This window comes from Zeugodacus cucurbitae, chromosome 6 (assembly GCF_028554725.1).
Source record: "Zeugodacus cucurbitae isolate PBARC_wt_2022May chromosome 6, idZeuCucr1.2, whole genome shotgun sequence".
Taxonomy (NCBI): domain Eukaryota; kingdom Metazoa; phylum Arthropoda; class Insecta; order Diptera; family Tephritidae; genus Zeugodacus; species Zeugodacus cucurbitae.
The window spans coordinates 69,782,926-69,809,617 of NC_071671.1; the positions used below are offsets into that span (position 1 = coordinate 69,782,926).

Below are 26,692 nucleotides of genomic sequence, written 5' to 3' on the forward strand. Positions count from 1 at the left end.
CACAAAGCGTGTTACTACGTATGATTCACCACTGGAATAGTACAAATTTGTACAAATGTTACCTTATATAAATATTTTGTCACTTCGCATTATTTAATATTATTGCATGCGTGTTTTTCTTTTTTGTAGCATGCAATAAAATATCAGAATTCTCACGATTTACGGTCCGCCCACCGACAAAGTGGCAATGTTAGTGTCAAAATTCGCACGTAGCAGCTTCCAAAGCGATGAATTAAAATAAATATGAATTTTAAATATCGTTAGCTGCCAAATTTTATGCGAAGACAATGTGGCTGACAATGAAAGGCATAAAAAATGTTTAAAATATGTGTCTCTTATACACTGTCAAATCAAAGCAACACTGATTTAATTGCTTTATTTATTGGTTGGTGGATGTGTTTCAATGCATTTCACAAAATAAAGTCAAACAAAGAATAAAAATGGGTAGATGTCTGACAGATATATATTTTTTACAATACTAATAGCGAAACACTTGCATGTTTTTTGTATCGTGTTACAAATTTATCTCACTCATTGCTTTTTGAGGAATATGAACTTTAATCAAACGAATTTAATTTAAATGCAAAGGGAATTACTCAAAATTTAATTCAATTTAAATTCTGTTGAAGCGATATCTTTAAACAAATAACAATAGCATACATTCGACAAAAAGCTTCAAATATTTTTGTTTAATTAAATTCCCACTTTATACAAAACCAACAATTAATCCATTGTGAAATATTTGGTAAATTTAATCAGCACTTCATTTGAACATGAGCGACATTTGAGCACATTACTGGACGCATTCCAAAAATGCCCCAGTCAAATGGAGTCACTGCAATGGAAATATACATTTTATTGTTTGCAATTATTAAATGTCAATAAAGCATATGTGCATAAGTGTATAATGTAACAAATAATATGAATAAATTCACAATTTTCCATAATTTTTGGGAATTCAAACAAAAAATATTTACACAATGCAAAAGTCAGTTTCATTTGTGGCGGCAATAATTCGAGCACTCTAAGTGTCAATAAAATCACTTATGTTGAGTTCACACAATCGCCTTTGTTTAAAAAAGTGAAGGGTAATTATGAAACCGAAATATTTTTGTTCAAATGCATTCTGTGAAATTTAATCATTTTTATTAATAACCACTGCCAAAGCATTCTCGATCACTTATTTATTAATAAATACTTAATTTTCATATTATATATTATATTATTACACACTGTACATTGTAGATATTTGTGGAATTTAATTAACCATTTTGGATATGCTCCAGAATATCGAATTTATGTTGTTCGCTTTTTTGAATAAAATTAAAGTTTTAAAAGTCTGAGCTCTGAAGGTCTGAGGTCCCTGAAGTAGTCTGACGAAACGGTTAAAGCCAGAGTTTCAGATGTTATACACAACCAAAAAAAAGATGTAGAAGTATATTTCTAAGAATCATGCATATCCAGAATCCAGAAAGTGAGGAGAGACTTCGCAAACAAAAACACAAGCATGGTAACATAATAATTAGACTCTTCTTAACACCATATATTTATAGCACAAACTTATTATTTGCTGCCCCAAGCGGCACAAATGAGTACTTGGAAAAAGTTATTTGCTTTGGAATGAAATTCACTCACTCGCTTATTTTCTTCAACTTTGCTCAGCTCCTCGCCTCGCCACTCTCAGCAGCTCTGCAGCAAAGTTTAATAATTCACACCGGCGAGAATGTAGCTGAAAAGCTTCCTGTTGGATATGAAGGCGTAAGAACATTGCAGTTGAATATGTATATGTGCTTGGATAAGGCTTCCAAAAGTTTTTTAATCATATACGGCAGCATGCTAACCAACTGCTAACAGTGATTAAAGCTGCTTAAGTCGGAAAGCGGGCGAGTAAGTAAATATTGGTGGAGCAGTACAGCAGCAATCGAGCTGCCAACAACATAACCTCGAACAAAACCGCAGAGTTGACAGCAACAGAAGAGCCAAATGTTTTGGCATAACCACAAATAATGCTGCACGACACACATACAGTTACATACAAATAAGGTTTTCATGAAAAACTATGCAGACTTTCATTTATATTTATTTAATTTTCATTTTTTATAAGCTTGTTTTTCTTTCACAATGTTTACCGCTTGTCACAATGTTTACCGCAATTTTGTGGTCAATCGCAGATATATATATTTTGTTGAATTAATTAAGCCAGCTCTGCGCATATATTTTTTCTATATCGATCAAATCCAATGAAATAAGTACAAAAAATTCTATAAATTAATTTTACTTTTTCTGTTAATCCATCCGCTCCTCCTTCGGCTCACTGCTCACCAAAATCTAAACAAACAATCCAGCAAATGTTATATATCACATGCCTTCATCCGGCCCACCAAAGCACACAAGCAGAGTTTCGCGCAAAATATCAAATTTAATATAACTAAAGGATATTAATGCAGGAAAGCAAACACAGCGCGACTGTTTTGTTATGCCCACGGCAGTGCAATCGAATCAGTATCTAACCGCAGCGCCATACAAACAAATATGCTGTCAACTTTAGGTGCTGCCTCGTGTTTGCTATTTTGTTGAATATGCGGCGCATTGGCGATGGTGAACATATGCGAAATACCACAGAAATATTTTGAATATTTGTCAGGCGATTTTGCGCTGAATCATGAAAATATGCTACAATTGTTTACTGTACTAAAAACAACACGACCGAGCACCGAGCACCGGGTAGAAAAGTCAGTAGAATATACCACAAAAACGTGCACGATACCATCGCTTACCTCATAGGAGTAGCTGGATCATCATTAGACCCACGACATTCCACAACCACATTCCACACCAAGAACAATTAAAAAACAAATCAAATTCATTTTATACAATTTATTATAAATTCTTTGTGGTTGCCTACACTTTAATCTATTACATAAAAATACAGCATTTATGTATCACTATATATGTACTTGCACACACAAATTTTTAGTATTCATAATTTAATATTATTCACTTACTAATTATTAATGCTAGTTTCTCTATTTTACTATTTCGCTATTTTATCAATTTACTAATCCCACATTTCCAGCTTTTCCATATAAACTTTACAGAGATAAATCAAAAATGTTAATATCGCTCGATTTAGGAATTAGTCGCTATTTTTGCATATTTTACAGCTTACAATTAGTGTTAGTCGTACAAAACAAATATACTAGTGACTCTTTATTTATTTATCTCCTACAAATTACACATTTTAATGTTTTAATATTTAATGCGACAATTTTAATTCCCTTGCAACCAACCATTGCGCCAATCCCACTATATACGAATATATATCATATTTATATATATATGTTATGTATTGTTCCGTTCGTTAGTATTTTCACATCTGCACAATGTGGAGCGGGGACGCGTTGCATTAGACGTACGTTGCTTGCCTCATTTGGTGGCGCTTATTTATGTCCGGTCACTGTTGAGGCTAGGCTCGCGATAACGTATGGGATATGTGAGTGCATTTCCTTTGTCCCACGAGTACAATTCCTGAAAATAGAGAATAAAAGAAAAATAGTTGTGAGCTAAGCGCAAAGGCATGTGCTTTTTAGTATATAATATGAAAAACTTATTTTAATATACTTGAAGTTTCCTTACAATCGATAAGAATAAGCCCTTAGATATATTTTTTTATGTATATTTTTAAATTAAAACAGTTTGAATATTTATATACTTTCAACTTTTATCTTTTTCTCTTTTCCTGTCAGCAAATTAGATGTTATGGACTAAAAATATAGTTTGATTCAACTTATTATAAAAATATTTCAAATGAGTTGCGAAAATTCAAAGATAAAGCCAGAGAAAGTAAATATTAATGATGAAAAATCTGCTATAGGCTCTTCGAATGCTCTTCTAGTTTAATACGATAGGTTAGGTTAGGTTCGGTTGGTCTGGTAGGCCTGCCGGCCCCGCATAGACCAGTTATGGTCCTTTGCGATACCAGAATGGAGTGCCTTTACTTATTCCCTGAGTAGTAGTCATCGTTCAGGATGCCTGCGCCTGTCGTGAATTTTAATAGTTTATGAGGCTTCACGATTTAATACGATAGAATCCATAAAATAAATTAACTATACGTTCTTCGAATTTCGTACTGTCAGCATACTGTCTACTCAACATTTTTAACACCTCAACTGCATCCAGAATACATGAAAGAAAACAGAATCAAAACACCTAAGCCATTTTCTCTAAATCATCACCAGAAATGCAAAACTTTTTCGAAACTTAAAAATTCAACTTGCACGTAATACGCAGTAACTTGATTACAATATATAATTTAAAATCATTTACCTCATACACCTATGTATCTGAGAGCACAAAGGCAGCAAAATGTACAACACGTCGTATACGTAATTTTGCATGACAAAAGAAATCAATTCGCCTTTCATTTGCTGCACGGTAAATAAATTTTCTGCAAAATTACTTACTTGCATCTTCATGTAGCTAGCAACACACATATTCGTATAGCACACAAGTGTAAGAAGGCAATATATATACATTCGAAGAAAATAAATCGCACACAAATTGCATACGGAAAGTCATTGAAGTGAGTAAGTAAGGAGCAAGTGCAGAAAATTCAATAAAATTGTAAAATTGGTAGACTAATATATTTTCACATGCAATGACTACAACAGCAGGTAAAAAGGCGAGAAAATTGTTAAAAATGCACAGAAAAGGTTTAAGCAACGAACGAAAGCGCAAGAAATTCAGTTTTTGTCGATATATTGACGATGTTAACGCTTTGTTATTTAAAGAAAGAGCTATAAGAATATAAAATTGTAAAATTGGTAGACTAATATATTTTCACATGCAATGACTACAACAGCAGGTAAAAAGGCGAGAAAATTGTTAAAAATGCACAGAAAAGGTTTAAGCAACGAACGAAAGCGCAAGAAATTCAGTTTTTGTCGATATATTGACGATGTTAACGCTTTGTTATTTAAAGAAAGAGCTATAAGAGAGAACTGCTCAGAGTATAAATTATGCTAATGAATATTTAGAAGAAAAATTCTTAATAATAAATGGCATTGTGCCTTTCATAGTACGCTGTGTCCTTTTAGTATCATAATTTTATAAAAATCTCTTTCACTCGAACCTTTTGCACACATATTAAGCATAAAGCAAGTCGGGCATAAAAGTAAACGAACTGGAGAGAGGACTACACAAATAACGTATGTCGAAAGTCCGTAACTCAAATTGCCAAACTTTGAGGTGATACATTTCGGTAGAATAATTCCTCAAGTCAGACACATATTTACTGCATTCATATATGATGAACAGCATAATCAGGCGAGCTTAATGGCACACATTCATAAGCAAATAATATATGTTCGTGCATTTGCACATCACTTACATGGGTTAGTAAACTCTAAAGTTCTAAGGTTGTAAGGATGTTGGTAAAGCTTAGTTTATCCTTTTATGATTGCATGTGTTGGAGTAGCAGCAACAGTTTCATCAGTTCAATGATATTATTTTAGTATTTTCATTTTTCTCAGATGTTGCTTTCCATTTGTAAAAGGTTCGTTAGCAAAGTTTATTTACAAGCCCACCGACACAGCTTCATTTAATTAAGAAATTTTTGATGAGATAATGCAAGGAAGGACTATTTGGGAAAATATTCAGATATTTCTTCTTTTCTGTATGGCGATAAATATTTACTCTTTAATTTGGCTGTGAATTGTAGATGAGAATAAATAGATTTATTTTTTTATGAATAGCAACCATTAGGCATTCCAAACATGAATTTATATAAAATATGTACGAATAAGAGAAATCATTTTTTTTTTACTTTTAAGGCAATACAATCAGTCAGATATCAAGTGAAAGACATGTTGCTTATCAAAATATCAACCGAAATATCAATCATTAGTGTTTCCTATTTGACAAAGTATATTCGAATCAATAAAAGCAACAAGAGATATCAAATGCGACATCATCGACATCATTAAGAATCAATCAGTGGTAAAGGCAGAGCCTATCAAATAAATTGAATGAGTTGAATGCAATGACATTGAGTGATGCAACTTTCGAACTTACACATACACTCAATATTACTGTGGCCGATACAAAATCAGCGGCAAATAACTTTTGTTTCTGCTTAAACCTTCATCGAATTAGTAGATGTTGGCTAAATATTACCTTTGGGGACGAACACAAATATGAAGAATTAATTTAATTTTATTGATACAATATGAAAAGACAACAACTGTCGGCGGCATTGCTTTTATCACTGAATGCATCCATCATTGTATCACAAAAATCGCTATTCTTTTTTCATTTGATCAACTTTGATGAGACTTTGCCATGTCAAATAAAAGGAAATCCAGCAGTAAGAAATTATTATTGAGAACATTCAGTGTATAGCCTCAAAAGAGCTTTAACATAATTACTTTCTGTAATTTCATTCATAATTACGCTTTGTGGACATATTTGTAGGCAAAGTAATTATGGCTGTCGAAAGGAAGACATTAAAAAATAACGACAGTGAATGTTGACATGCCTTGGAGCAATCGTAATATATTTTACGATATACTCTTACACTATTCTAGTAGTTCGTCATATCAAAATGAACAGCATACTCGAAGGCGAAATAATGATTTATTGTAGCATCGCAACTTGCCAGGCAGTGGCGCCATTCACATTTTATGGTGAACGGAGGTACGATTGAGATATTTATACATAACTTGTATGCTTATAACGGAATGTGGTAGAATGGTTGTAGTAGTGAACATTTAAATGGAGCAAAGTCCATCGGTGCGTATACGTAACATTTAAAAGACAAAGAAACAAGCGAAACAAAGTGAACAAATTTTCTTTAAAATATTATTGTAATAGCACAGAAAAATCGTGACGAAGAAAATCGCTTATATTTAGAAAAAAAAAGCTTATAAAAGACTACTTGACAATGTAATGCCTACCAAGGTTTGTGTATGAACGGAATATGATTAAATAAACAACTAAGCTAATGCTTGATCGACGTGTTCGTAGGTTGATATAAAATATATCTGCAATCACAACACTTATTTCACCTGCACATAAAATTATACAATTAATTCTCTTGCTCTGTGCCATGCCTGGTAAATTCCGTTAAATGGGCTTTCACATTTAAAAATCATGAAGCTTCGCATCAAATTGTCCAACTAAGTACGTAGACGTATAAATTAATATTCACTTTAACCTCTACTGACCAACGGCAGCAGTAGCCGGAATACACCTATGCTACATTACATGACAAGCTCAGCTACGCAATGGCAATGGGACAATGTCAACAACAAACACATGTGCCAAGTATCGCCAGCAGGTTGAAATTACGGCCAAAGGCACAGCCGTGACGTGACATTTAATCACCCACTAACGAATTATGGTGTCACTTTGATCGACCCCATAATTAGTGGAGCACAACAGCATTGCGGATGGGAAGGCAAATTCCAGCAGGTAAACTAATGACATGATCCGCAAGGTGCTCGACACATGCCGCTCGCATTACATTTGTGCACGTAGCTTCCCTTGAAATCGGTTGCCAGCCCGTCCACATTTCATTAATGCCGTCGGCTGCAACAGTGCGGAGAATTCCAAATTCACACACATACTCGTATATACTCGTAATGAAATTCCAGTACACAGAGCGGGTTCATGAGCAAGTCAATTCACAGTTTACCAGATCAGAGACTCTCCACTGTTGCGAGTAATTGTAGGCAAGGTCTCATCTTTTATTACTGTTATGGTATTTTCGAAGCTATTTGTCTAAAAATAGACAGCATTTCACCAATTATAGAGAAGCTTAGAAAAAGCTAAATTTTCAAAAACTATTTCTCAACAATTAAATATCGTTCTCGAAACTAGAATTATTTTTAATTCTTCAAACATTTAGTTTGTTCCAAGTCCACACAGCGTTAGTGTCACAAGTTATTTCAGAAAAACTAACCTAAGAATGTCATGAAATAAAAATTTTTAAGTAAACATCACATTGGATCACTCTTTGTGTTGGTCAACTTAATCACCAAATGTTAATTAAGATTGGTATAGACATCAATCATACTCCCACATATACACACAGGAAACACAAGCAAATCAACCGACATCGGCTTCTGTGCATACTTACCACAGTGAGTGGATTATATCCCACAGTGGTTGTCTTGCGGAACGGATTCGAGAATGGCAGGTCGACATTTAGCAATTTTCCATTATACAAATCGATGACGTAGCGTATATGCGAGTTTGTCTCCGTGCACGAGTCAATCGCATACAAATGACCACAGACGATGAACATTTCGCCGAATTTCCGATGATCCAGTGTGATGTTGAAGTTGTACTGCATTTTCAGGGTGTCCGCGTCGAGCTGAAATTATTGGAAGAAAATTGCAAAACATTAATTATTTAGATTTATAAAAGAAGTAAGAAAGGGTTAAATATGGACGAAACCGAATATTATAACTTCAGGCGAATTATAAAAATTGTGTTGTTGATAGCATCGCTTCCCTTTCTTTGTATTCCTCATACACCTGCGTAAAACTACCTACTTTTAAACTTTTCCTCCTAATAAATAAAGAAACTCAAAGCTTATACAAGCCTGGAGACTGCTGTAATTTGATCCCTCTCTTGACCATATGTGTATTTCTACCCACTTGAGCCGTCTACTATTATATTTACTTTTTACAAGATTGTCTACATCCGTTTATGTTTTCGCAAGGAAAATGGAAAATTGCGCAGCAGATTACCATTATGAAATTCACTGGCTTCCTAAGTGCACTTCCTTCCGAATGCTTTAGAGCGCATAATGGCATACTTTAGTCCTTTGGCGCACCTTCGCCCGCAATACTCATGTGCTTGGCTACAATCTCACTTACTCTATTCATGCATTACTTTATTGCGTATTTTCCTTGGCTACATATGACTAATATGATGAGTTCGTATAGAAGAACCTTGGAGATACTCCAAGTAGATAAGCAAAGAAGAACAAAGAACTACAAAAAGAAAGAAAATGTGCAGAAGTAATATTTTTGCAAGGGTGGCCATTGAAGTATCAGAAAAGTAGCACAATGCAAGAGCTGAAGTACTTTAATGGAGAGACTTGATGCAGTTCAATTATATGTGCAGGTATCTGGTGAGTGGTCTTTTGATATTATTCCATATCGTTACATAAATATGAGCAGTTTGGTTATGCCGTATTCAATAGAAACAAAATGACAAACTTTAGAGGGATGAAAGGAACTCAAGACGTGTAATGGAAAACTAAAGAGATCAAGCGAAATATATAGAAACCAAAAGTTACTATTTAAAGCTTTCTTTGGTGCCAGAAAAGCACTTTCGTTGCACTTATAGCATAGAACCGTAAGGTGATGACCGAAGTCAAAAACTCCATTTTCATTGTATAATGCAATGCCATTGTGTGTTTGATATGACACCGCGACAAATAATATAGTATACTTCTATAAGCAATTTGTACAATACTTGCTTTTCACAGAGAAGATACTTCATACTTGAGCACACTCTTTAAGTGGCGCAAATAATAACAGCGTATGCCACCTTGAAAGAGAGAGCCTTGTCAGTAACCATGGCACAATGCCAACAATGGCAAGCACGTTTTGCTCCAAACACCTGTCAGTTATGCTCGCAAGAAGCAAAAATGAAGTTAAATTGTCTTTGTAGTACTTAATGCTTCGAGTGCATGCTCATGAGTTCGAAGTGATGTCACAACAATAAAAGTGACAATCAAAATGTATTTCACTAGGTGTCTGTGAAAGAAAATGTGAAAGTATATAAGAGTCTGTTAGAGACGAGCATGCGATAGGCATTGCAATAACCCAAAAAACCAACCGAACACCAACAGATCCTTGGGTTCAGAAGCAATCCAAGACTTTACGGAAAATCGCAAAAACGCGGGTGTACGATAAAAATTGGGCTAAAAGAGAAGTTCTTTATTTGAAAGATCTTATATATTATCTACCGTATTTCCAAACAATTTTTCTTAAATTGAATTGTATTCTTTTCAAAACTAGAAAATTCTGAATATATAAAAACAACCAAATAAAACTTAACAAACTTTCAACCTCAAATCGAAGTAAATATAGATATTTTTTATCGATTTTTTTATCTTCTTAATGTTCGCTGGGATTGCTCAGATGGAGGTGTCATTGTAAACACTCATATGTGTATATACACACCTATAAAAGTTCAAGCAAGCACTCACCTTGGCCACCAGCGTATTGTTGGAGTCATAAGTGCTGTAGATCACCCACAGGCCAACCTCATCCACGTTGAAGTCCATGTAATTGTGGTCGGTGGAATATAGTCTATTGCCAACAGCGGTGCCGGCATATGGTAAAGGAGTAACTGTAATGGCAATACAAACAAACAAACAAGTAAAGTGAAAAGACAAGTTAAATGAATAAATGCATACACAAACAATTCCATTGTATGAATAAGACCAAACAGAACAGAGCACTATGATTGTTGAATGAATGGAAATATATGGTATGTACAAAAAATATAAAAAAGCTCTGTTCTATGTATATATAAAAAGATTACCAAAGAAATGTTGCACTTTTTGGTTTATGTACGACGAACATGAATCATTTTTATTCTTCATTCAATTGAAAGTTTTGATGAAAATGAATTAAGAGTTTAGTGTTAAGTTTAGGATTTCCAAAGAGCCCACTTACTTATTTTCTTCATAGTTGCCAGGTCCAATTTAACGACCAGATCGGTATTGAATTGATTGTAGTAGAATGACCCATTATAGACGACATGAGCATTACCCTATAAAGCAAATAAAACAATTATGAAACAACCATGAAAAAGACCGACTGTCTTTTTTGCAAAAAGGCTATAAGCACATATATAAAGGAATCTCTAAGTTAAACTATATATAAATCCTAATTAACATCATATTGGCAAAATAATTAGGTGTGTAAGGCTTAAGCTTCACTTACTGACTTGTGACACTATCTATCTGCTTTCCACTTTGCATGTTCATTTGTAATCAAATATCTATATATAAATGTAGTTACTCACATACTAGCAAGAGAACAACTGACGCTGAGATTGTTGTTGTTGTCAAATTTATTGTTGTTTACATTCAACCATATCGTAAACACTATGTTGCCTCAGAAAAGTGTGATGTGCAAACTAAGTTCGGAGAAGCACTCGACAACACTCACAGATATACACATTTATACACTTAAAACGACAAAATATTTGTCCAACAAACAAGTCCAAAGTTTATTCAAATAAAAAAGTGACGTGGCAATGCAATAGCCGTGTGTGATGCAGTCAGAGAAACACACGCTCAGGCACGTGAAAACCGATATGTATATATGTAATATATAAACATATGTATTTGGCTATGTTAAGTTAGCCACTCGTTGGTCGCAGATGTGTGAGTTGACAATTTCTCTCAAAAATATTTCACTGCGGAATTAAAATTTTGTTGTGCTATATGGCTTAGCTTAGCATTCTTATCTTAATATTTTGAAAAGATTCACAATATGCTTTAAATTTTATGTGAGTACCAATTTAAGTATTGACAAGAAAATCAAGAAATCGGATGTTTCGGTTTGTAGTAAATAATTTAGCTGCTCTGTTTATGTTTAAAGTGTATAAACTAATAGTAATAGATAATATCATAATCAAGTAATACTCACTTGAAAACCCTCTGGAATATTATACTTGCGACGTGGCGACCAATTCATGCGATATTTCAACTTCGTTGGATATTCGTACAAATTATGCGTATCGTTCTCTTCAGTGACGTAGGTCTTCTCATGGTCAATATCCGCAGAACTAACTGGATCTCGTAACCAGCAACCGTAAATCTCGTTGACTGACTTATGGAACACCGGTTTACCAACTGCGTACAATAACCAGCCTAATGGGGAAGAGAAGGATAAGATAATGAGTAATCGCTAGCGAAATTAATTAATTTCCTAATTAATTTAACTAATGGTAAAGTTGAAATTCTTGACATAAATTAAATCACAATTTATTAAAACTATGAACTCACTCTTTTGTCTCTTGGGCAGTCCTGGATAGCTATAATTTCCGGTGGGTAGAATTTCGAAGTTCGAATTAATCGAGTCCTTACACTGGTACAGGCTGTCAAAAGCATAAAATTAATTATCGGAAATAATTGAGAAGCTATGAATATTTAATGGCCCAATGAAAGAAAAAGTGCAAACAGGTGTTAATAAGCCGATTTAAGTGAGTGTGTGGAGTTGGAAAACGCAAATGGAATCGAAAGAAAATGCACAAAAAAGCAAAAAGGAAGATCTGTGCTAACGGTAAATTGAATTTACGAGTGGCACAGCGGTGGTCAGCGACCAAGATAGGCATGTGCTAACCGTTAAAACCCTTGTGAGCGAAAACAGGTGGGAAAGAAATAATAAAATAACAGTTGGAACACAAAATGGTGGAGTTAAAGTATTATTTGTGGCTATGTAAATTAATGTATGGAGCAGAAAGGATCCATGGAAACCCATGCAAATGTGAGTTTATCACGAGTCTCTGTATATATGTGTGCTGACCATAGTCAAGAGAGTCAGCAAAACGACGAACAAAATTAACTGGGGAAACTTTTTTTATGTTTTTTCTCAGGTAGGACTTTCTAAAAACATCAACACCAACCAAATGGTGAAGCGGCGTCAGGTGATAAAATGAAGTTTTGTTCATACAAATACATATAAATATGTATTGAGAGAAAAATCTATCAACAGTGAATATGTCAAAATGTATATACTCGTACGTACATATATGTATGTATATGAGAATTTGCCTTCAGTCCGCAGATATAACGGTAACTGCCATCATATACCAGCGCACTTTGAGTCAATGGATAGCCATAAATTGTGATTTTTAATTAAAAAGGACCGTTCGCGTGGCCATACGTCTACACCACTGAGCAACTTGTATCCTCAAACATATGTACATGCACATGATAGTACATAAATTTAAACTTGCAACTGCAAGCACGAAATAGAAACGGCAAAACGAAAAAGACCATAAAACCCACCCTCGAAAACGATGAAGCAAATAAAGCGTATGAGTATATGATGCTCAAAGGATGACTGTTACACTCAACGCCATTCACTTTCGGTTCACTCAGCTATTTTTTTGGCTTTTGCTTTTGGTTGTTTGCAATCTTGTTAGCCAATAAACTTACCTTGGATCTGGACATTGCTCACACATGGGACATTCACTTTCCGGTGGCCGCTGACCATAGAATTTAATTTCCTTTCCTACATACGGTATCTCGCTGTTGGGATCTTGCGCTGAAAATAAAAAATCACACACAATGTTTATAGCCAATTCTTCCGCCTTTTATGCGGCCATAAATCTGGTTAGCTAACTTACGCGCGATTTCGAAGTTGACCATGGTTGCATTCATTTCATTGCGTGCCACACAGTAATAGTAGCCAAAGTCGTCTTTGCGCAAATTCGTGATGGTCAAACGCATAGTTGTCTTGAAGCTGAAAGAGTATAAAAATATTTGGTGTATTCGTTGCAGAAATTTTAGTGAATTCATTATATATGTAGGTGTATTTGTAGTGGTTACCTGTCAGTATATGTCTCTATTCGGTATTTATCGCCTGGATCTAGCGTTTTCCCATCGTAAGCACGTTCCCAATACTTAATCGCCTCAGGAAAAGCTTCCACCTGTAACAGAAAACACACACATAAACATATAATTTTATAAAAAATTTACATTTTATGTTCGCCAATTCTCCAAACCTTGAGATTAATTACCCAGAAAATAACTCATATATGACTAATTAAGATCTACCTGCCATAGCAACAAATGAACACTTGTCTCAGATGAGTATTAGCACATTTACCGTTTTCATGATTGCATGGGTGCATGTCAAATAAGACATAGAACAAATTCCAACAGCGTACTTGACGACACAATTAATTTTATTTCTTGTAATAAATGAAAAACGGAGCGAAACGGTGCTTATGCGACACTCAAATTCATACAAACAAAAACATGGAGACATCAGACGAAAGGATAAACCTCCAAAGCAACGAAGAAGATAGACAGGTAAACAATTGCATGAAGAACTCTCTAAAGGGACACATAAACACCTACAAAAATTCCGACAATGGTCTCCGAAGGGGCGCACAATAATCCACAAGTTGTGCTCAGAGCACACAAGCAATCACAATCACATCGTGACAACAGAGACAGTAATCCACAAGCAGCAAAACGCAGAGAAAAGAAATAAAAAAATGCTTACGTAGCTTGTAGTGGCAGTTGGCTATAGGCAGTGGCAACAGTTGAGTTGTGAATGTCTGGAGTGGTTGCGGCAATGCAATGACAATGAAGCAATAAAAGCTGAAAAGAACGTTTAACCTTGTCACGACTAATTAGATTTTCTTCGTGTATGCTGACAGCGTTGAATGTTTTTCTCAACGCACAGGTACACACATATGTGTTTGAACTTTTTAATAGAGGGGTGGCCACGCGGGTAATTCCATAACTAATGCTCCGACTGATACAATTTCATTTCCTACTGAGTTTCTTGTTTAATACATTGATCCGGTTATCCGAAATGCTATTGTATCTATTTCAAAAAATATTAAAAATCCTCTAAATATCCTGCATCTATAATTTATGACTAGCCTAATGTTTCATCCTTTACATTGTGGAATGTGAATTCATTCCTCTGTCGTCTTAATTTCGCCTTTGTCGTTTTGTTTTTATGCTTGCTCAAGTTGTCAATTTCTTTGTATAAGGTTTTAGCCGAGCTGGCTGTTGCTCTCATTGTTGTTGTTGTTATGTTGATGCTGTCATTATGGCTATTAGCCTTTCTTGTTAAGCGTGCTGGTAAATTGGCCACATTACTTTGTAAGGAGTAGGCATGTTTTTGTGAACTTTTTGCGAGCTTTCACCAACTCTGTAGCTTTTGAATTGTAAAGCGTGCACACTTTCCTTCTCATTTATGTGAATTGTATGACTGATGTGTGACATTTATTTGAATAATGAAGAGTGAATTGAGTTTAATGAGCTCACTTAAAAAATTAGGTTAATTAAATTTAGATAATTTATTTTATTTTTATTTAACGAGGATGCTGCTGTCATAGAACTGCTTTAAATATTTGATTTGCAGGGTAACACTGGAAAACCAAATGGAATGTTTTGATGTAAAATAAGTAAAACTGTTGCCCTCAGCATTTTGTATTTTCAATTGAAATCCAAAACATTTTCTACATATATGTGTAGTTCGAATACTGAATAAAATATAAACTAGTTTTATTCAAAATAATGTAAAATACCATCGCATTAATACAAATTTAAATTTCCACAATTTCAGTGCTTAGTAACAAACAAGCAAATTAAACGAAAAACACAAAAACTCCCACAAAATCCACCACAATCATTATAAAATGACCGCAATAACGCCACTTTCAGTCAAAACTAATCAAATAACAATCATAGAATAGAAAACAAGCACTAATGTGGGGAAGCCAATCGAATTTCATATTTATATTTGCACTGTAAATGGTAAAATTATTTTGTAATTCATGCGTAATTATGCACAGATACACAAGAGAGATTAGTCGAAAGGTAAATAATGGATATATAATATATGGATAATATTTGTTGTTGTTGCTACAACTATTTCACCTGTTTAGTTAAATGGAATTTACATTCACATTAATATTACTCATACGCCCTGTATTCCCCGGGAGATTTCGTGATATATATAGTAATGCGTTTGGAAAAACACGTACGTTTTTGCTCATTTTCAATACAATTTAAATTATTTGCGTTTTTTTTTTCTTCCTAGTTTTTATAACATGCGACCAATGTGAAATAAAATGCAAATTATTCTTGTTTTATATACCAACTAAGGGATTACATAGAAACTACATTAATACCACTTTGTGATATTTTGTTGTGTAAATAAACCAATGTACGCTCAAAATAAACAAAAGGAGAATTAATCCATAATATAAATTATAATGAAGAGAAGTGTTTTCACTTTAATGAGTGAGGCTAACAAGTATGAGGAAAACGAGTATCCCCAGGAGAAAAATTAAATTTTATATTTTTATGACCACAAAACACACTAAAAACCTATAAAGCACTATACTCGCTATAATATATTCCTTCATAAATGCTTCTTCTGTTTCACACTATCTTCCGAACGTTCTTGTCAATTCACCATACAAAAATATGAAAAACAGAGGAATTTTCTTTTCCAATTTTCTTTTCCACTTTCTAACCTCAAAATATATTTTATTTTAGTTATGGAAAAATATTTATTCCCTACAAAGTGTTAATATTTATCTACATTGTCGTACTCACCATACATTCAAGCGTTGCACTCTGTCCGTACTCAGCATAAATCATCTGTCGGTACACGGCAATCATTGGCGAAACTGTAAATAGAAAGTGTATGGGAAGAAGAGAGAGAATTTATATTTTAGTTTAAAACGTTTGTGCACTGCACGTATATCATAGAAAATAAATATGAAGAATATTTGTGTTGAAATTTATGGCGAAAAGTGAAAAGTTTGGAAATTACAAATTTTTTTTTTTACTTTTTTTTTGACGATACATTTTGTTGTAGTATATTTTTATAAAAAATATTATGAACCAAAAAAATTATTATACATAATTTTCTTTTTATTCACACCACCCTATTTTCCAATTCAGCTTATATCCTGCGTAAATAATGAAATTTTTTTCTACAAACACTTTGAGTGAATAAGTGAAATATGTATGTGTGGCTTTTTAACTCTTAATACGCTCACTAGTCCACTTTTTCAGCGAAAGTTTAGTTTGTTAAGTTAAATTGATTCACTTTCAGACGTAATTAGATTATCATAAATGCTTTTTATACTCTCGCAACAAAAGTTACTAAAAGAGTATTATAGTTTTGTTCACATAACGGTTGTTTGTAAGTCATAAAACTAAACGAGTTAGATATATCAAAATGACCAGGGTGACGAGACGCGTCAAAATCCGAAAGTCTGTCTGTCCGTCTGTCCGTCTGTCCGTCCGTGCAACCGATGACTTGAGTAAAAATTGAGATATCTTGATGAATTGATGATTGATGAAACTTGGAACACACGTTCCTTGGGAATGTGAGAGGGTTGCTTTCGGGTGGGCAAAAATCGGACCACTGCCACGCCCAAAAAATGGCGAAAAGCGAAAACACATAAAGTGTTATAACTAAGCCATAAATAAAGTTATAAAAGTAAAATTTGGAACAAAGAATCTCACTAGGAAAGGGCATATTTGGATGTAATTTTTTTGGGAAAGTGGGCGTGGCCCCGCCCCCAAATCGGTTATTTGTATATATCTCGCAAACCAATAAAGCTATATAAACCAAACAGTCTGCTGTCAGTTCTCTTACGTACCCCACCACACACATGAAATTAGTTGAAATCAGATAATAACCACGCCCACCTCCCATACAAAGGTTAGGTTGAAAATTACTAAAAGTGAGTTAACTCAGTAACGAAAGACTCCAGAAACACTAAGACGCCAGATCACATAAGAAATGACAGATGGAAGCTGCACTCAGATTTTTTTACAAAATGGAAAATGGGCGTGGCATCCCCAACTTATGGGTCAAAAACCATATCTCAGGAACTACTTGACCGATTTCAATGAAACTTGGTTTGTAATAGTTTCCTTACATCCCAATGATTTGTTGTGAAAATAGGCCAAATCGCTTCACAACCACGCCTACTTCCGATATACCAGAACTTAGAAGATGATCTGAATCGTTAACTTTACAATATATAAAGTAAGCGCTAGTGAAGATATCGATGCAGAACTTTGCACAAATACCACCTTTATAGTGCGGCAGCCCCATTCTAAAAATCGCCGGAATCGGACCATAGGTTTTTAAGGCCCCATTAATCAAACATGAGGACCTCGGTGCTTCTAACCTAATATTAGGGTTTCCAACTTTCAATGGACTTTATACAATATATATAACGAATATGTGGGTCAAATTGTGTATTATATAAAATAAATAAAGTTAAGTAAATAAATTGCGAGAGTATAAAATGTTCGGTTACACCCGAACTTAGCCCTTCCTTACTTGTTAAATCTGAATTTCACCAAAAATAATGTCTACTTTTTATGATTCATCTAAAATTGACTGACACTTTAGTGCTCAAAAACACTAACTTTTAAAACATTTTAATCAAATTCATACTGGCATTAGTTGGATTGTACTTACAGTGAACCTGAATGAGGAAGGTGGCATTCGCCACTGGCACCAGACCGTTATCCGCATAGCACGTGTAGGCAGCCATTTGATGTCGCGTGATATTCGTAAATTTCAAATAAGGCCCACTAACCGACGACACTGAAATTAACAATGAAGATATTTCATTTATTAAAGCGAAATACAGATATGAAAGCAATTGCTAAAAGTATATTTTAATAAAAAGTATATTTAATAAGAATAAACTTTAAAATAGTCAACTATGAAAGAGCGCAGTTGAAATCATAGGTAAATTCAAATTAAACTGCCGTCGGCTTTTGACCAGCGGCATTTCATGGAAATTCTCCTATTAAAAGCGGCTTCTCCACACTTATACAAGCTGTAATAAACTCGATTATACTCACTTTCGACGCCGTTAATATTAATTGTGCGCCCGTCATCGCGTCGCCATTCAACGTGCGGCATCGGATTGCCACTGGCGGCACAGCTCAAATTCAGTGTCTTTCCTTCCTCAACGATAACGAAACGTTCGATGTGCGGCGTATTCAAGTCTGCAATGACAATAGATTGCATTTTATTCTGTTTTGTACACAACAAGTGGGTTTAATAATAATCAAAATTTGCAAATACCCACCAGCAATTGATGGTGGAATGAGTAAATCATTGGAGAAACTGCCATTTAATAACTGCACCTTCCATGCATTGATTCCCGGAATTCCTGGCGTACCATCTTTTCCAGATTTTCCCGGCCGACCACGGGGTCCAGCAATACCTACGGATGTATTGTAAATCTGTTAGACTTGATTTCATCCTTTCATATATAAGTAATATATTCTACAGTATGAACATTCAACGTCAAGAAAGCCTTTTAGGTACTGTACCGCCTCGCAATCTCGTTAATTAAGCAATCACCAAAAATGAAATTTTTTAATCCAAAAACAACCCAGCTAAAGTACAAACTCTTTAAAAACCTCTGTAAATACTTCGATATGCAAATTCAAGGACGTGAAGAGCCTTGGCAACTCTTTTATTCAAAATTAAATTACATTTTCAATTCACTCTGCCAGCAATTTCTTTTTATGAAGCATACTTTTAGCCGCCATCAACACTTCTTTAGATTGCAGAATAAGTTTCGACCACGTTCTCAAAACTTTTACTGCAACAAATCAGCGACGTAGTAGACGAAAGAACGAAGGAATTGCAAAACAGTAAACAAACAAATACAAACACAAACAGAAAGTACCAACCAAAGCAATAAACAAAAGGAAAAATGTAAGGAACAATAATCGAACTCACTATGCACCAAGTATATGTGTAAGTGTGTAGCAAGGACACGCAGGCAAAAAACTTAAATTGGCCGACTCTGTAAGGCGACAGAAATAAATTGAAACAAAAATAGAGTAACGGTGGACTATGAAAGTGCTCTAAATGACGCCTTAAGGAAGTAATGAATTCAAATATTCATTTTGGGAACCCTAAAACTATGCAACGCCCGACAATAATTCCTAACAAATAACGGAAAAAGCAATTTCAGTTACCGGAAAAGGACTAATGTCAATGCTGATGTTGGTTTGAGTGAGAAAATTCGCTTTATATTATTATCTTTTACAGGGAAATGTGTAATTACTCAGCTGGTTAAAGTTCGGCAAAAGTTTCAAGAGTTAGAAGTGAGCTCACTTCGTTGGCATACTGGTGAAATGGTAGGTGTGGTTGCTACAGTGACTGAATCAGGATGATATACGAGGGAAACGGAAATTGTAAATGTCAATGAAAACACAAAAAGGAAACTCGCCAATTCGAAGCAAAGTGTTGACAAAAGGAGTATATAATAAAAATACCGTATACACGTTCCGTATGCTCGTACAGAACATAGGTACCCTCAATTTTCTCTGTCGTCTTTCAGTATGCACTTTACTTTAAATCTTTCAAATTTATAGGGATGATATAATATTTAAAATGTTCAATCAAAAAAAGTTATATTTCCTCTTCTCAATTACCTTTCAGTCCTCGCTCTCCTGGTGGGCCCTGAGCGCCCTTCGGACCGGCAGCACCATCTTTGCCATCCTTGCCATTCAGACCGTCTCGACCATCCAAGCCGGGCAGACCATCTTTGCCGGGTATCCCGTCGGCACCAGCTCGTCCCGGTACACCATCCAAACCCGGTTCACCAGGTACACCATCACGTCCGTCGAGACCAGCACGACCGGGTATACCAATATCACCTTTGGGGCCACGTGGTCCAATCGGACCATTCGCACCATCGACTCCCCTCGGTCCTGGTAGTCCAACATCACCGCGATTCCCCTTTGGTCCGGGAATTCCGGGCAGTCCAGGTGGTCCCGTCGTACCTTTGGGACCTACTGGACCCGGTGGACCTTGAGGCGCAGGCGGACAATAGTCTTGGGTGCCTTTGCAGAAACCAGTTATGATTTTCTCCTATTAAAAGTGAAATATAGAATGTTATTTTGCCATCATAAGCTAAAGTTATAGCTTTGCGCTTTAAAAATGCTTAACAATTTTTCTTTTAAGCGTTGATACTCTGACTTACCGGCACTCGACAGTAGGTGTTTAAGTAAATCCATTCGTCACCGCCGGGCGCGGCTCCTTTCAATCCAGTACGTTTGCGTATTTCCTTATCCTGCTCTTCCAGCACTTTGCGGTGATCCGGATTGAAAAATTCGATAAAGGGATCGGCTAAAGAAAAATAAACAAAACAACAACAAGTAAGTGGGAGTTTAAAGCGAGTAAATGCGATTCTCAAGTATTCAGTTTTACGCTCTGAAAAAGGAAAAATGGTGCGGAAAGCAAAAAGGTGTAAAATGGAAAAGCACAGGAAATCAAAGCAGAGTCATGGCAGAAAATGCGTCGACCTTCGAAAGTGTGTGTGTGTTAAAGCACCGGGTGGATGGAAAATCAGGAAAATTAAGGTGCAAAAAGGAGTTGAGCAATAAAATTTCGAATTGTAAATTGCTTCAGCCTGATGACGTTGCATACTTTAAGCACTCGGCGACGCAGAATTATTGCTGAGTAGACAGCTTCGATGCAAGACGATTAATGAGTTTACCCTACATAAAATCACGGTATTCAATTCAGTTTTTTGTTGACGCTGAGCACGAAAATTCCGTTGCACTTGAAGGTTATGTGAAGTTGAGTAAAAGCAGTAAAGAGGCACATTGAAACTAGGCGCCCAGAATTTTAAGCTTAATTATATAGTGCATATACGGAATAAATATTTATGAGATCAAATAGAGAAGGCTATAAAAATAGCAAAGTATTAAAGCAAGCAACAACATCGAACAAATTTAAAATATCTGATATTTCTTACTAATATTTTTAAGAAAATATTGTGGCCCGTTGCGTATACGTAACATGCATGGAACTATAAATAAGATGCTTCTTAATTGCATTCTCCATTCAAAGAGCATTTCTTACATTGCTTCTGGAATTTCACTTTGCAATATATCAGCTTTAAGACTATTAAATAATTACATATGCATCGTATTTAAGGCGAGAACTGTCAGCAAAAAATACAATCTCTTGTTATGGTTGCATCATTATTAAATACAATATTAAATATAATTTATACACTCAGAGAAAAATAAAGCTTCATAAACAGTAAATAACACAAACAAAATCGAGAAGAATCGTCATAAATAAATTTAGGTAAAGCAAGCGAAGAATAAAATAAATAAATAACATTTTTCATTTGCATAGCGCATCATTATTAACGCCCACATTCCCCTGAGCGAGCACTTTCTATTTTCTTTCTTTCTTCTTTCAGTGAACTTACATTGCATAGAAGCTGGCGACGAAGTAATGTCGCGACGTAATCTCCTTACCACAGGACTGGCGCTACTCTGCTCCGCAGCGCTTTCTGCATGATTCGCGGGCGCAGGGGTGTCTGCAACGTGTCTGACATGTCCTACATATTTACGCTCATTTCTCACCAGCGTTCCGTCGGCAGCCAGCATGGTTGCGGCCTTTTCTGCCGTCGCACGAGTCGCGCTGCAAAAGGAAAATGAAAAAAAGGTTTAATAAAAAAACAACAACAATAGTATACATATATGTGTGTTATAAAAGGCACAAAAAGTTTGTCGTAATTGTAAACTACAACAAAGACGGTGGATACTGGTGGCATAATGGCATTGTACCCGCGCAGTGGAAGATGACATCTGGAAATTAACATCAACGAAATTGTTGAAAGTTCAAATATAATTTAAATGGTATTTCTCTACGATTGCTTGAGAAACGTGCCAAGGAATTCAATAGAGGTTCTATAAAATTTGGGTTGGCCGAAAATTGTAGACGAGTTTTACAGATAATTAGATATATCCTTATATAATATGGTTCATCCTCTACAGTGGTTTAAAATTAGCCTTCACCATAAGCTGTGTTTTTGAAATAACTGTCTCTAACAATTACCATTCCAACAATTGCCTCCGCTTTAAAGTATTTAATTTAAAATTCCTCCTAATTTATTCAAAAACTTTTGCCGGCATAAATATTCAATTAAATGCAAATATGCGTGAGCTGCTGCCGAGAATTCGCCTCTCGCCGACATTAATGTTGAGGTTAGAGACGCTCGTGTTTGAATTAGCGCGTCACTGTGTGGCAGGGAGTGAGGTGCGTGCCGGGCGAAAGTTGCGTCATTTATTTTCCAGACTATCTGGATGAGCGGTTTCACCTTGAACTTGGCATAGGCAAAGAAAAACACGCAACTTGATGCTATTTTAAGGCACTTATGGAGGCAAACTCATACAAATAGTTTTGCGACTTTTGCGATAGAGGGTGCTCTCTCGCTCTCTTTCTTATATTCAGTTAGAGTGGTGAATGAATTAAGTGTTAAGTTTAAGAAATAATTTAATTATTGTAACAATTTATTTAAAATTTCCTCAAAATATTAGAAATCTGGAACTATTAAAAAAATAATTGGTGCATGAAAACCACCACATTAGCAAAATTGGATATGTATGTACTTTTGCTTATGGTTCTTAAAGTGGGTAAAGAGCTCTCAGAAAAGAGCTTTACAAATTGCTGATTTTTATGGCACACTCAGCAAAAAAAAATTCTATCAGTCACTCATTTTAGCAGCATTAATTTTCCATTTTCCACCCACAATATTGATAGCTTTTTAATAAGCCATTAGTAGCCCAATGCACGACCAGCACAACCATGCCATGAGTAAAAATCAAATTAGTCACGCAGAAATATCTCCCAAGAGCTGGCGTCCACCACACCGTACCGTACGTAGTAAAATGGAGCATAAGTGGGCGATTGTTGTATATTGCAAATGCAATTAATCATCGCCTGCAGACTGAACGCACCCGGCCAGTGATGTGCATTAAATTCATTCAGTGGTATTCCGGTTCACTACTTACCGTTGCTGTTGGCTATGGATCGGCTCAGCTCCACCAAACACGACATTGTATTCTCTTGGAGCCTGCTCATTTTGTTTACCCTCCCGTTGGTCCAGAACTTGTGACACTATGCCGCGCAACACATGCTCTGATGCGAGCAACTCACGTTGAAATTGCTCCCGGAATGCCGCCAAATTCAAATGCGCGTCTGTCGGCATCGTCGCCGTTGGCATTTTGCCATTAATTCTTTCACTATCACCGTTGCCGATGGAGTGCACATGCGAGTAGAAGAGCACCGATAGGGTGGCCACGGCCAGCATGAGCGTACCAAGGCACATATACACCGCATACAATGAAGTGGGCAGCGTCGCAGGTGGCGTTGACGATGAAGGCTTTGGCGGGTTAAACGTGGGTGTGATTGAGGTTGAGGACGCCGTTGCTGAACTGTATAAACTTTTATTCACACAATCGCATTCACAGCGGCAATTGGAGGGGGACTGGAAAAGCGCGGAGGTCTTCGAATGCAGGTGCTGCTGTTCGTCACGCGACTGATCGCTTTGCTGGCGGCGCTCACTATTTGAAAGCGCATGTTGGCATTTTTTACATTTTGCCGTCGATTGCAATTCCTCCGCTGACGGCTTTGTTGTCGATTTGGTAGTTTTTGCAGCGGCTGTTATTGTCGTGCTCTCGGCTACAATATCCAGCAGAATATCGTCAATGAGATTGGCCGTCGAACTGGCCGTCGAGCTAGCCGCCGATGCAGTTGCGTCAATTGATGAAGGTGGTGGCTGTTGTGTTGTTACTGTTGTTGGTGTTGTCCTCTCTGCTTCCGCTGGTATTTCACCTGCCGGCATTGTTGCACTGCCACCGCGTGCAACCTCTGCTGCCGCCACCCTCCTTTTGTTCTCCTTTTTGCGCCTTTTGGCCGCCTGCCCATTCATTTGATTTATTGCCAGAAACATTTTCGCGTACTAAATTCGCTTTTCCAGTTTCGATACTATTCGTTCGTTTTTTATTGTACTCCTATGTATTGTTGTTGTTTTTGGATTGATTTTGCCGCAGTTTGCTTTGGGCACTATTTCAGTCTCTTTTTTGCTTCTCGAAGCGATCGGTGAAATATTTTTTGCAACTATAAAAGATCTGAAAATAAGAGAATTAAAATTTCACTAAAATTTAAAATAAATCGTATATATTTATAAAATTACTTTATAGGCAATTTATAGGCAACATTACATACATATAAACGTTTTAAACTAATTGGAAATTTTATAAACCTAGAAACTATTTTAATCCTGTGAAAGTGTCCTGACTGGAGGAACATATTAGGTGTCTAAAATACATACACATATACATTTCCCACTCATCGCTTATAGTTGTCTTCCGCTGTCAGCATATTCATAAAAACAAAGAACTAACGGAGAGCTGACGAGTGTTGCATCCGCGTTGCCAACTAACTGCATCACATTTACCGTTGAAAGGTGCCAGAAGCAGTATGCAACACCACGGTTGACAGAGTAAGCAAATGTATTCATGTAATTTCGTTTTCTGTTGCCAAAACAAGCGAAGCAATTAATTATGAAACACGTTACATCTGGCACAGCAGTTGCTGTCGTTCATGCAACGGTGTGTTGATGGCAGCAGGAACGGATTGGGAACTGTAGCTAGTTGGAGTTGCTCGCTCGTTATTGCACAAATGCCATTGTTATATACATAGATACATATACAAAGCGCATTTTGTAAGTTTGCATTTTAAATTCACTTTAGTTATTGTTTTGCATCTGGAATTTTGTCGGATTGCATGAATAAATAACTAGACTGATACTTTGTCTTTTATGTGATTGTTGATTAGAAAACTACTAACTACCATTTTGGATATTAAAATCTCTTATTCCAATCTGAAAAGTTTATTATACTTACATCTTTGAATTAACTTTCTCAAACAAATGTGAATTCTTCTCAAAAATATCCAGCATATTCACAAGCTGCATTGTTTCCTATATAAACCTCATACTAGATACCTCTATGACTCAGAATTCAAGGCCTGAAGTCTTTCGATGGTTTTCTACTGTTTCGAAACAACAAATCTTAACAGTGGTTCTATTCAATTTTCAGGAAACTGTAAGAACCCTTCTTATTCAGCATATAAATGACACAGTGCATGCTGCATGTGCAGCTATTCGGAGTTTAAAGCGCTTAAAATTTAAATATATATTTTTAGATCTTCACAACAAACACCTTCACATGACCGGGTGTCACAAACAACGGCAAAGATTCTCGATTCTCCAACGCACTTGCATCCTACAGGTAAAGAATCCAAATTCTGTTGAAATGCATACAACAAAAGCGGGCTTCCAAAATGAGAAAAAGGCTGATATAAGGATTGCCGCAGTGGGGAATATAAATAAAATCTCAGCTTTTTATGAGGTTTCGCGAATTCACTTTCTGTTTGCACTTTAAAACCACCGGCATTTGCGTGACATGCCTGCTGAGGGCCAGCCCTTTTGTCACCGTGTGAATTCAGTCACGTTATATACATATCTACCACCATCCTTCGCCCTTCTCTACAATAACTACATTAAATATTTGAGAGCTACCGCAGTCGGTCTCGGTTGGAGTGAATATGCGGGAGGAAGCTGCGACTTAGCGGATATGAGCGCACAATTCACTACGAGTCAACAGATGAAACCATGCGGTGTCGCGGCCTCATGGGGATGGGGGTTAAAGGTGAAAGTGCAAAATGTAATCGAAGCCAGTGCGAACGTGATCAACTGTAAATGAAGTGTTCAGGCGAGCAATTGTGGCATGCCAGCACATTTTAATATTGCAATCGTTGGCAGAACTCTGATTTGAGCCTTCACCTGTGTGGTTTCTTTGCTTACCTTGCAACCGTGCTGACAACAGCATCCGGCAGCTTTCATAAAGCTTGCTTGTCAGATTTTTTCCAGGAATCAAATAAGCACAAAACTATGCCTGCTGTCAATGAGGATGAACTAAGGTTTTACGTAGCAACTGAAAGACCAAATATTGACCAATTAGTTGTATGCCCTCAAACCATAAAAGAGTCATAGCCCCTTTTTTCACCATAAGCGGTGTTTTGGGAGCAACAATTCTTCA

General features: G+C 36.1%; 1 protein-coding gene across 1 annotated transcript in view; it reads right to left on the reverse strand.

The window, feature by feature from the left end:
* Nucleotides 1-3,338: 3,338 nt before the first annotated feature.
* The window catches only part of LOC105221198 (uncharacterized), a 31,504-nt gene continuing 8,150 nt past the window's right edge, over nt 3,339-26,692 (reverse strand). The window contains exons 2-18 of the mRNA XM_011197967.3: nt 23,600-24,718; nt 22,012-22,226; nt 20,770-20,915; nt 20,219-20,657; nt 18,856-18,993; nt 18,626-18,772; nt 18,234-18,362; nt 16,343-16,416; nt 13,586-13,686; nt 13,384-13,499; nt 13,193-13,301; nt 12,038-12,129; nt 11,679-11,902; nt 10,698-10,794; nt 10,226-10,368; nt 8,138-8,374; nt 3,339-3,528 (exon numbers count right to left, since the gene is read on the reverse strand). Of these exons, the coding sequence (XP_011196269.1) occupies nt 3,445-3,528; nt 8,138-8,374; nt 10,226-10,368; nt 10,698-10,794; nt 11,679-11,902; nt 12,038-12,129; nt 13,193-13,301; nt 13,384-13,499; nt 13,586-13,686; nt 16,343-16,416; nt 18,234-18,362; nt 18,626-18,772; nt 18,856-18,993; nt 20,219-20,657; nt 20,770-20,915; nt 22,012-22,226; nt 23,600-24,540 (3,432 nt within the window). The 5' untranslated portion in view covers nt 24,541-24,718 and the 3' untranslated portion in view covers nt 3,339-3,444. The remainder of the gene's footprint in view (nt 3,529-8,137; nt 8,375-10,225; nt 10,369-10,697; nt 10,795-11,678; nt 11,903-12,037; nt 12,130-13,192; nt 13,302-13,383; nt 13,500-13,585; nt 13,687-16,342; nt 16,417-18,233; nt 18,363-18,625; nt 18,773-18,855; nt 18,994-20,218; nt 20,658-20,769; nt 20,916-22,011; nt 22,227-23,599; nt 24,719-26,692) is intronic.